This window comes from Myotis daubentonii, chromosome 1 (assembly GCF_963259705.1).
Source record: "Myotis daubentonii chromosome 1, mMyoDau2.1, whole genome shotgun sequence".
Taxonomy (NCBI): Eukaryota; Metazoa; Chordata; class Mammalia; order Chiroptera; family Vespertilionidae; genus Myotis; species Myotis daubentonii.
Genome location: NC_081840.1, coordinates 100,277,927 through 100,290,510, shown reverse-complemented (window position 1 = coordinate 100,290,510; position 12,584 = coordinate 100,277,927). Strand labels below are relative to the sequence as shown.

Here is a 12,584-nt window from a genome sequence, read left to right as displayed (position 1 = left end):
GATGCTGGCTTCATAGAATGAGCTTGGAAGTGTTCCTTCCTCTTGAATTTTTTGTAGTAGTCTGAGGAGGATAGGTTTCAATTCTTCCTTGAATGTTTGGTAAAACTCCCCTGTTAAGCCGTCTGGTCCTGGGCTTTTGTTTGCTGGAAGCTTTTTGATGACTGCTTCAATTTCTTCCATAGTTATTGGCTTGTTGAGATTTTTAGATTCTTCCTGATTGAGTGGAATTTGTCCATTTCCTCCAGGTTGTCTAGTTTGTTGGAGTAGAGCTGTCCATAGTATTTTTTTTTTGACACTGTCTTCCATTTATTCAGAGGAGTAAGAATTGGTACAAATAATAAACATTGCTTTAAATACAAATAAATAATTCTGGTTTCTAAAGGAAACAGCTCTAGATAATTCAAAGTTAAGTATTTTCTAAGTTCCTATTAAAAATAGAAGACTATTTTGCATTAAGTGAGTTCTACATCACCACAACCCTTTGAGGACTTAAGGATAAAATAGTGAATTCTATACTCTAAGAAGTCACCAGAAAACTGGGAGATGATTCTCCCATCTCTGTAAACTATCCCCCAAATGGAAGGAGAGTTACGTGCATCATAGACAGAGCTAATGAATGCAGAAAGTATTTAATACCTAAAGATATCTAGAAAGATTTACCTTGGGAAAGGTGGTAAGAACTTCCCTGAACCAGCTCTGTGAATTCTGAAACCCCACTATGCTGACGTTTTGGTTTAAGTGTCTTAAATTCACTTATGCTCATAGGAAGACTTAAGTTCCTATAGTGAAAGTTTCCTCTCGCTATGAATGACAATGGTAAAAAGTCTGTAATCACTAAGAATGGCACCCTAAGGTGAAATAATGATTTATCTGGTGAAGAGACAACGGTGCTGCCCAGTGACACAGTCTGTCCACCTGGCACCAGGTGATGACCACACCACTGAGAAAAACACACTACCTAACCACACTACCAAATAAACACGATTTATTTTTCTCTCCCTATTGTTATAAGTCATGCAGTCTTTCAAGCCTTTAAAAACCACATAAAACATGAGGTCATTACCATGTTGGTGCCAGAGTAGTGTCTGCTCCACTGTGTCCACTGCTTGTCCCCACCTCACCCCACACAGGCAATCCAATTTCTTCTACTAGACCCCTAGGCAATTATTAATAAATAATGTTTGATAGAGATCAATATAGAAACATTCAGGTTTTCAAATAAATTTTGTTTTCTATTTAGATTGATCATGATACAATTCCAAATAGAACATTCTCATGCCATAAAAACAATCTCATGCAATAAGTGCATTTTAAAAGCCCCATGTTAATAACCAGATTTGTATTATAGAAGGCAGGATTATTTAGATTAAAAAAACGATGATCACTATAGAATAAAAGCTGGATTTCCAAAGAGAACTTCTGTTGTGGTACAATATGCTAAATTTGATTCTATAGTTTTTTTGATGCAAACAATTTTAAGATATACGGCATATTTTGCTAATTGGGATTTTGAAACAAAAAGCATAATTGTTAAGCAGATTACCACAACATTTGCTCAAAGAACCAGCTCCCTTTTGCCAAGAACTTTTCCTTTTTAGTCCACTTGGAGGGATTTCCATAGTAAATTCTAGAACAACAATTCTCAACATGATTCAAAATCTCCCACTTCCCACCCTGTCTCTTTTATGTTGTAAAGACACTTGAGCCCAGAAAAATGCCCTATTTTTTTTAAGACAGACGATAATAAATTTAGTTTCCTGATTTAAATAATAACATTTTTTTGTTTGCCTTTCTCTCTGGCACACTATATAGTGTTTCTGGAGTTACAAATCCAAACAAACCAGCCAACTAGAGCATCCCAGTGTTCAAATCACAATTTTGGAAAGAATCCTATTTATTCTGGATGATGCTCAATTCCACACATACTTCAGGGTAGAAACATCCATAGGAACAGCCAAAAATGTCATTTTACCAAACTCTAACATGGGATTATGCTCTGCTGGGGAGTACCAATCACATCTACAAAGTACAAAGGCAGAGGGTTTCAGGTGTGGAGACCAATTTGCTTTTGCTGCTACAGTGATTCGTAACCATCATCTTCGAGATTTCCATGCTGTTCTAGAATAAGGAGTAGTCCTTTTTTTATCTGGTGGCTTAAAGTAGGAATAAACAGGCGCTGCTGGGTACTCGGCATCGGGATTTTCTGCCATCATTTTCAGCTTTGCTTCAATGGCTTTTATCTTTGCAGTGACGCTTAGGTTAGATTGAGTGGGCTCAGTGCTAGAGGATGGCTCAAGGCTGATTGGAAGGATCTTATCATTGTTGTTATGATCATACCTCTTGACTTGAGCATGGGCCCATCGCACCACCAGCTTCTTAGACAGAGCCAGCTTGCCAGTGAGACACTGGATGGCTTGTTCTGCTTCCTGCTTGGTTTCAAAGTTAACGAAACAGTACCCTCTGGGCTGTCCCTCCAAAGCACCTGACTTGTGGAAAAGGAAGTCGAACTGCTTTACCGTGCCAAACTTCTGGAGGAGCTTCAGGAGGTGGTATTCTGTGATTTTGGGGTCCAGGTTGCCAATCCATAACCTGTGCCCTTCCTGTAGGGAACCCTCTGACAGGATGGATGCGTTCTCCAGGGGAAGAGTTTTGGTTTCTGCTTCCATCAATCTCTATTAAATACTCCTGGCCTCGGCGTCTTCCCCTCAGCTCATGGCCCTAGAGCAGGTCCCCAGCCCGCGGCCCACCGCGCTCCAGACGCCTCCGTCTCGACGTTACCTGCCGCCAGGCCGGGGGTCCATAGTATTTTTTAACAATGATTTGTATTTCTGTGGGGTCTGTTGTTATTTCGCCTCTATCGTTTCTGATTTTGTTTATTTGGGTCCTCTCTCTTTGCTTCTTGGTGAGTCTGGCTAGAGGTTTGTCAATTTTGTTTATCCTTTCAAAGAACCAGCTCTTGGTTTCATTGATTTTCTGTATTGTTTTTTTGGACTCTATGTCATTTATTTCTGCTCTAAACTTTATTATCTCCTTCCTTCTGCTAACTCTGGGGTTTTCTTGTTGCTGTCTTTCTAATTCTTTGAGTTGTAGAGTTAGATGATTTACCACCATTTTTTCTTGTTTTTTGAGATAGGCCTGTAAAGCTATAAACTTCCCTCTCAGGACTGCTTTCATTGTGTCCCATAGGTTTTGGATTGTTGTGTTTTCATTGTCATTAGTTTCCAGGATGTTTTTATTTTTCTTCTTTGATCTCATTGTTAACCCAATCAATATTTAATAACATGCTATTCAGCTTCCAAGTGTTTGAGTAATTGGGGTTGTTTTTTATTGTAGTTTATTTCTAATATTATGCCATCGTGGTCTGAGAAGATGCTTTTTATGATTTCAATCTTCTTGAATTTGGGGAGATTTTGCTTGTGACCCAATATGTGGTCTATTTTTGAATATGTCCCATGAGCATCAGAGTGGAATGTATATTCCGTGGCTTTGGGGTGAAGTGTTCTGAAGATGTCAATTAAGTCCATCTGATCTAGTGAGTCATTTAGGATTGCTGTTTCTTTGCTGATTGTTTTTCTAGAGGACTTATCCAGTGATGTCAGTGGTGTATTAAAGTCCCCTACTATGATTATATTGTTGTCGATCTCTCCTTTGATATCTTCCAGGAGTTTTTTTATGAATTTGGGTGCTCCTGCATTGGGTGCATATGTGTTTACCAGAGTTATATCTTCTTGTTGTATTGATCCCTTTAGTATTATGAAGTGGCCTTCCTTATCTCTTGTTATGGCCTTCACTTTGAGGTCTATTTTGTCTGATATAAGGATTGCTACCCCAGCTTTCTTTTCCTTTCCATTTGCCTGAAAGATATTTTTCCATCCCTTCACTTTCAATCTGTGTGAGTCCCTTCTAATGAGGTGGGTCTCTTGTAGACAGCAGATGTATGGGTCATGTTTTTTTATCCATTCAGCCACTCGATGTCTTTTGGTTGGAGAATTTAGTCCATTTACGTTTAAAGTTATTATTGAAAGGTACTTGTTTGTAGCCATTTCTTTTTTTGTGCAGCTTTTTTCTTTCTGAGCTTTTTATATCTTCTTTTTACACCAGTCCCTTTAGCATTTCTTGCATTGCTGGCTTGGTGGTGATAAACTCCCTTTGCCTTTTTTTTTGTCTGTGAAGCTTCTTATTTCCCCTTCAGTTTTGAATGATAGCCTTGCTGGATAGAGTATTCTTGGATTCAGTCCTTTGCCTTGCATCACTTTGTAAATTTCCGTTCATTCTTTTCTGGCCTGATGTGTTTCTGTTGAGAAATCATTTGATAATCTGATGGAGGATCCTTTGTAGGTAACTCTCTGTTTCTCTCTTGCAGCCGTTAAGATTCTGTCTTTGTCTTGTACATTTGCCATCGTTATTATGACGTGTCTTGGTGTGGGTCTTTGGGGGTTCAGCTTGCCTGGGACTCTCTGTACTTGTGTAACTTTTTTCTTCCCCATATCTGGGAAGTTTTCTGACATTATTTCTTCAAATAGATTTTCTAATCCTTGCTGCTCTTCTTGTCCTTCTTGCAGCCCTATTATGCATATGTTACTTCGTTTCGTGTTGTCCCGAAGCTCCCTTAGGCTCTCCTCCTGCTTTTTAATTTTTTTCTCCAGTTGCTGTTCAGATTGAGCTTGTTTCTCTGCCTTATCTTCTAACTCACTAATTCGGTCCTCTGCTTCTTCTAGTCTGCTGTTGAAACTTTCCATGGTGTTTTTGATTGTAGCTATATCACTTTTCATTTCTTCGTGATTCTTGCATAGGTTGTTGATTTTCTCATCCATCCGGTGAATGAATTGTACAACCATTATTCTGAATTCTTTTTCTGTCATGTTGCATGTTTCAACTTCATTAATGTCCTTTCTTGGTGACTCCTCATTGTCTTTCCTCTGGGTGTTGTTTCGTCTCTTCATTCTGATTATCTCCCAATGGTTCAAACGTCAAGTTGTGTGGGCCTGGGCCGTGTGCAGTGGGAGCCTCCCACCACCCTAGTGTCACTGAAGAGCTCTGACACTAAGATGTGTGGTTGTTGTGGGTTGGTGGGAACCAGGCTCGCTCAGAGTCAGTGTTGTCAGCGCTCAATGTGGCCTCGTGCGCGCTCTTAGAATCAGGGACCCTACCTGCACCGTGCTGAAACAGAGACCCCCCCTGAAGCATGTTGAAAACCAGAGCCCCCTAGTGTGCGCCAGGAATCAGAGTTCCCCAGAATCCAGTATCAGAGTCTCTGTTGCTTCGAGTGACCTTGCCTTGAGAATCAGGGTCCCTGTGTGCCCTTGCACCAGGAATTGGAGTCACTGGCTCTTAGTATGAATGCACAGGAAATCAGGATCTCAGGCACAGGTGAAAAGAAATACAGTCAAGTCACTGGTGCTTGGTGCTGCCACCTGCCCAGAGAATCGGGGTCCCTGGGCCTGTGATGCATGGGACCAATTCCCAGTGTTCCCACGATTGCTCCCAGCCCAGGGCTCAGAAGCTGGCAGTGCACATAGGATTAGTTCCAAGGTGCTCATGCACTTCCAGGCTAAAGTTCCTGCAGTGCTGAGGCCCCGGCAAGGGGTGGGTCTATCAGTTAGTTACTCTGGAGCTGCCCTCAAGCCTGGGGGAAGGGGGGGTGGGCTCTGTTACTCACGGATCTGCAGAGGTGATTTCTGAACTTTTGGTGTCCGCAGGTCTGTAGCTGTGGTCACAGGTCTCTGTCCCCAGTGGCTGCAGGGTCCTGGTATGCGTCTGAGATCAGACTGGGTGGTGCTGAGGCCAGGATCCTAGTCTCAAGCAGCTCCGTTTCCCAAGATGGCATGGTCGCCGTGCCTGTGCTGGCCGCCCAGGAGTGTCCTCGCAGGGAGCGGGACTCCGCCGCCTAAGACTGCCCGGTTTAGCAGCCCCTTAGAAGACTGCAGAATCTAACTGACCCTAGCTCATACACACACACCACACGCGTCCACACACTCCTCTATCACTTCCTTGCGCTCTCACACTCTCTCCCTCCCTACCTTCCTGCTGGTCGCCATTTTGGAAGTCTGAGTCTAGCATTTTTAAAGGTAGATTTAAAAATGAAATTATAGGATAAAAGATCAAGATACTCTTTTTTTTTTAAAACTTTAAATAATATTTTAATCTATGAGTGAAACTGTTATTGATAAGCTCCAAAAACTACACTTTATAGAACAACTAAAGAGTGAAGCACTTTTTGTCAGTGAAATGAGGTAGTCATTGTCATTGTCTTCTACTAGGCTTGAGGCTTGATATCTGAAGAATGCTAATGTTTCCTTTAAAAAAATATATTATCTTTATTGTTAAATGTATTACAGATGTCCCCTTCATGTTTTTTTCCCATTGACCCCCTTCACCCCTATTCGTTCCTTCCAAGCCTTCACCACACTATTGTCTATGTCCATGGGCTATGTATATAAGATACTAGTGGCCCAGTACACAAATTCATGCACCTTGAAAGGAACTGTGGGCCACGAGGCTGTGGTAGGCACAGGGGCAGGTCTCGGTCCATCCTCCAGCTTCCTGCCTGGCCCCTCCAGTCATGGCCCCCGGTCCCCTGTCCCCTGTCTGCCATCAGCCCTGCTTCCGCCACCGCTGCTCCCATGTGCTGATGGTGCTGGCCCCACTAGCACCCGCTGATGGCAAGGAGCGATTGGGGCCAGTGCCAACAATAGGTGCTAGCGACGCTGGTGCTGACAGTAGGTGCAAGTGCCAGGTGGGACCATGATGGGCAGGAGCAAAGAATTTTCAGTATCCACCAGAGGCTCGCCCCGATGACAGCGACCGGTGCCCCGCCTTGGCCTGGTGCCCCTGCTCACCTGCTCCACCATCCTGCCACAGCCAACGTTCGCCATGTTCTGCGCATGGCCCCTGGTGGTCAGCACACATTATAGCGACCGATTGTTCAGTTATTCTGGTTGTTCCACCATTCGTCTATTTGAATATTAGCCTTTTATTACATGGGATAAGTTCCCCAGTTAAACTCTCCTCCCACATTCACCTCTATCCCCAACTTTCTTCTGAAATTCATCAGTCTGTTCCATGGTTCTATGTCTCTGGATCTATTTTGTTCATCAGTTTATTTTGTTCATTAGAATCCACATATGAGGGAGGTCATGTGCTACTTATCTTTCTCTGTCTGGTTTATTTGGCTTAGCATAATACTCTCCAGGTCCATCCATGTTGTTGCAAATGCTAAGAATTCCTTTTTTTTTTTTTTTTTAAATCAAGGTGTAGTATCCCATTGTGTAAAGGTACCACAGCTTTTTTATTCACTCATCTGCTGATGGGTTCTTGGGCTGTTTCCAAATCTTAGCTATTATAAATTGTGCTGTTATGAACATAGGGGTGCATATATTCTTCCTGATTGGTGTTTCCAGGCTCTTTTGAATACAGAGGCTTTGTAGCATAGCTTCATACCTGGTATTGCGAACCCTCCAACTTTGTACTTCTTTCTCAAGATTGCTGCAGCTATTTGGGTTCTTTTTTGGTTCCATATAAATTTTTGGGGTGTTTGTTCTAGGTCTGTGAAATATGCCTTTGGTACTTTAAAAGGAATTGCATTGAATCTATAGATTGCTTTGAGTAGTATGGACATTTTAATGATGTTGATTCTACAAATCCTTTGATTTTTTTGGTGTTAATTTTTTATGCTGCTACATTGCCAAATTCATTTATCAAATCTAGTAATTTTTGGTGGAGTCTTTAGGGTTTGCTATACAATATCATGTCATCTGGGAATAATGACAGCTTTACTTACTCCTTTCTAATTTGCATGCCTTTTATATTTTCTTCTTGTGTGATCATTGTAGCTAGTATCTCCAGTACTATGTTGAATAAGAAAGGGAATGTCCCTGTCTTGTTCCTGTTCTTAGGTGAAATGGTTTTAGTTTTCTTTTTCTTTTGGTTTTAGTTTTTGTTCATTGAGTATGATATTGGCTATAGGTTTGTCATATATGGCTTTTATTATGTTTTGGTATGATACCTCTATTTCCACTTTGCTGAGAGTTTTTATCATAAATGGGTGCTGGGTTTCATTTTTATTACAACTAATATTTTTTATTTTATTTTATTGTTTAAGGTATTACAAATAGTAGTACATATGTCTCCTCCCCCCCCCATTGACCTCCTCCAGGCCTCCCCACCCCCCAGAATTTGCCCTCCCTCTTCACCCCCAGTGTCTTGTGTCTATTGGTTGTGCTTATATGTATGCATACAAGTCCTTCAAGCTGATCTCTTATACTCCCCGCAACCCTCCCCTGCCTTCCCACTGTAGTTTGACAGTCTGTTCAATGCTTCTTTGACTCTATTTTTGCTCAATAGTTTATAATGTTCTTTATATTCCACAAATGAGTGAAATCATGTAGTATTTATCTTTCACTGACTGGCTTATTTCACTTAGCATAATGCTCTCCAGTTCCATCCATGCTGCTGCAAATGGTAAGAATTCCTTCTTTTTTTTACAGCAGTGTAGTATTCCATTGTGTAGATGTACCACAGTTTTCTAATCCACTCATCTGCTGATGGGCACTTAGGCTGTTTCCAAATCTTAGCTATTGTAAATTGTGCTGCTATGAACATAGGGGTGCATTTATCCTTTCTGATTGGCATTTCTGTTTTCCTGAGATATATTCCTAGAAGTGGTATTACAAATGGCAGTTCCATTTTTAATTTTTTGAAGAAATGTCATACTGTTTTCCACAGTGGCTGCACCAGTCTGCATTCCCACCAGCAGTGCAGGAGGGTTCCTTTTTCTCCGCATCCTCTCCAGAATTTGTCATTTGTTGATATGTTGATGATAGCCAGTCTGACAGGTATGAGATTGTACCTCATTGTTGTTTTGATTTGCATCTCTCGAATGATTAGTGACTTTGAGCATGTTTTCATATGTCTCTTGGCTTTCTGAATGTTCTCTTTCGAAAAGAGTCTATTTAGGTCCTTTGTCCATTTTTGATTGGATTGTTTATCTTTCTTTTTGTTAAGTTGTATGAGTTCACTGTAAATGTTTGAGATTAAACCCTTACCAGAGATAACATTGGCAAATATGTTCTTCCATGCAGTGGGCTACCTTGTTGTTTTGTTGATGGTTTCTTTTCCTGTGCAGAAGCTTTTTATTTTTGATGTAGTCCTATTTGTTTCTTTGTCCCTTAGTTTATATTGCCCCAGGAGTTGTATTGGTAAGGATATTGCTACAACAAATGTCTGCTATTTTGCTGCCTGTGGTTTCTTCTAAGATTTTATGGTTTCCCATCTTACGTTTAAGTCCTTTATCCATTTTGAGTTTATTTATGGTGTAAGTTGGTGGTCTAGTTTCATTTTTTTGCTAGTGTTTGTCCAGTTTCCCCAACACCATTTATTGAAGAGACTGTCTGGTATGCTCTTGCCTCCTTTGTCAAATATTAATTGAGTAATATGGCTTGTGTCGATTTCTGGGTTCTCTGTTCTGTCCCATTGGTCTATATGTCTGTTCTTGTGCCAACACCAGGCAGTTTTGAGAACAGTGGCTTTGTAGTATAACTTGATATCTAGTATTGTGATCCCTCCAACATTGTTCTTCTTGCTCAAGATTGCTGCAGCTATTCAGGGTCTTTTTTTATTCCAGATGAATTTTTGAAGAATTTGTTCTAGATCTTTGAAGTATGCCATTGGTATTTTAATGGGGATTGCATTGAATTTATAGAATGCTTTGGGTAGTATGGACATTTTAATGATGTTGATTCTACCAATCCATGAACATGGTATGTTCTTTCATTTGTTCATGTCTTCCTCTATTGCTTTTCTTAGCATCCTGAAATTTTCTGAGTACAGGTCCTTTATCGCCTTGGTTAACTTTATTCCTAGGTATCTTAGTTTTTTGTTGTTGTTGCAATGGTAAATGTGATTGCTTATTCAATTTCTCTTTCTGTGAGTTCATTATTGGTGTATAGAAAAGCCATAAACTTCTGGGTATTAATTGTGTATCCAGCTACATTGCCGAATTCATTCATTCATTTATTTATTTATTTTTAAAATAAGTTTTATTGATTTTTTACAGAGAGAAAGGGAGAGGGATAGAGAGTTAGAAACGTCGATCAGCTGCCTCCTACACACCCCCCACTGGGGATGTGCCCACAACGAAGGTACATGCCCTTGACCAGAATCGAAACTGGGACCCTTGAGTCTGCAGGCCGATGCTCTATCCACTGAGCCAAACCAGTTAGGGCCGAATTCATTTATTAAGTCTAGTAGTTTTTTGATGGAGTCTTTGGGGTCTTCTATGTACAATATCATGTCATCTGCGAATAAAGACAATTTTACTTCTTTTCCAATTTGGATACCTTTTATTTCTTCTTCTTGTCTGATTGCAATGGCTAGTTGAAAGGTTTTTGTTTTAGCACTTTGAATATATGGCCCACTGTCTTTTGGGCTTCAGAGTTTATGATAAAAAATATGCTTGTAATCTCATTAAGGGTAGCTTGCATGAGATGATGTGCTTTTCTCCTGATGCTTATAAGATTCTCACTTTGCCTTTATCTCTTGATAGTTTGATTATAATGTGTCTTGGGCAGGTCTCTGATTTCATCTTACTTGAAGATTATTGAGCATCTTGGCTGTTTGTATTCATTTATTTCAACAAGTTTGGGAAGTTTTTAGCCATTATTTCTTCAAATATTCTCTCTGTCCATTTCTCTCTCTCTCTCTCTCTCTCTCTCTCTCTCTCTCTCTCTCTCTCTCTCTCGTCCTTCTGTGACTTCCACAATGCATATGTTGGTTCAATTGATAGTATTCCATATGTCCCTTAGGCTCTGTTCACCTTTATTCATTCTTTTTTTCTTTCAGTTTCACAGACACAATAGTTTCCATTGTCCTTTGTGGTTTTCTTTTCATTTAATCAAAAGTACATATATATTTTTACATTCTCTATTATTTTGTATTCATTTCAGGAGTACGACATAGTGATTAGACAATCATATGCTTTACAAAGTATTCCCCTGATATTCCCAGTATCCAAATGTCACCATACCTAGTTATTACAATATTATTGACTATATATATATATCCTATGCTGTACTTTTACATCCCTATGACTATTTTGTAATTACCAATCTGTACTTCTAATCCCATCACCATTTTCACCCAGTCCCCAGCTCCTTTCCCCTCTAACAACCATCAGTCTATTCTCTGTGAGTCTGTTTCTGTTTTATATTGTTCTTTAGATTCCACATATCAGTAAAATCATATAGTATTTGTCTTTCCCTGACTGACTTAGAATAATATCCTCTAGGTTCATTCATGCTGTGCAAATGGTAAGATTTTATTATTTTTTCTGGCCAAAACTAATATTCCATTGAATATAGGTACCATCAATAATTTATCCACTTGTCCACTGATGGGCATTTGAGTTGCTTCCATATCTTGGGTAGTGCAAATAATGTTCATTCATTGCAATGAACAGAGAGGTGCACATATTCTTTCAATTTAGTATTTTAGGTTTCTTTAAAGATACACCCAGAATGGAATTGGTGGGTCATAAGGTAGTTCCATTTTAATTTATTTTAGGAACGGCCATACTGTTTTCCATAGTGGTTGCATTCATCTGTATTCCCACCAACAGTACAGTTTCCCTTTTCTCCACATTCTGACCAATACTTATTGTTGATAAGCCATTATTATAGATTTGAGGAGATACCTCATTGTGGTTTTACTTTGCATTTCTCTGATGATTAGTGACTTTGAACATTTTTTCATCTTTATGTCCTCATTGGAGAGGTGTCTATTCAAGTCCTTTGCCCACTTTTAAATTGAATTGCAAGTTTTCCTCGTATTTACTTGTATGAGTTCTTTATACATTTTGGATATTAACCCCTTATTAGAGGTATCATTGGCAAATATGGTCTCCCATTCCATAGATGTTTTTTCATCTTGTTGATGGTTTCCTTTGCTGTGAAAAGGCTTTTTAGTTTGATGTAGTCCCATTTGTTTATTTATTTTTGTTTGTTTCCTTTGCCCAAAGAGATATACCAGAAAAATATTGCTAAGAGAAATGTCGAAGATTTTACTGCCTGTATTTTCTTCTAGGAGTTTTAGGGTGTCAAGTCTTATATGTAAGTCTTTAATCCATTTCAAGTTTATTTTTGTATATGGTGTAAGAAAGTGATCTAGTTTCATTTTTTTGCATGCGTCTATCCAATTTTCCCAACACCATTGATTGAATAGACTGTCTTTACGCCATTGTGTGTTCTTGCCTCCTGTGTCAAATATTAATTGACCTTAAAGGCATGTATTGATCTATATATGTCTGTTTTTATGGCAGTACCATATTGTTTTAATTACCATAGCTTGTAGTATAATTTAATTTCAGGTAGTGTGATACGTCCAATTTGTCCTTCTTTCTAACATTGCTGTGGTTATTTGGGATCTTTTGTGGTTCCATATAAATTTTTGGATTATTTGTTCCAGTTCTGTAAAACTCACAATTGGTATTTTGATAGGGATTGAATTGAATCTAAATTTTTCTCTGGGTAGTATGGACATTTTAATGAAATTAATTCTTCCTCTCCATGAGCACACTATAGGCTTCCATT

General features: G+C 39.5%; 1 protein-coding gene across 1 annotated transcript; it reads right to left on the bottom strand.

Annotated features, from left to right (window-relative positions):
- Nucleotides 1-281: 281 nt before the first annotated feature.
- On the bottom strand, nt 282-2,791 carry LOC132242995 (probable RNA-binding protein 18). Its single transcript, XM_059712460.1, has one exon. It carries the CDS (start codon nt 2,664-2,666, stop codon nt 2,094-2,096), a length of 573 nt encoding a protein of 190 aa, XP_059568443.1. The 5' UTR covers nt 2,667-2,791; the 3' UTR covers nt 282-2,093.
- Between the last annotated feature and the right edge of the window lie 9,793 nt (nt 2,792-12,584).

Bases quoted from the DNA above. Each gene is read 5' to 3' on its own strand.
- LOC132242995 (XM_059712460.1), bottom strand. From the start codon at position 2,666: ATGGAAGCAGAAACCAAAACTCTTCCCCTGGAGAACGCATCCATCCTG.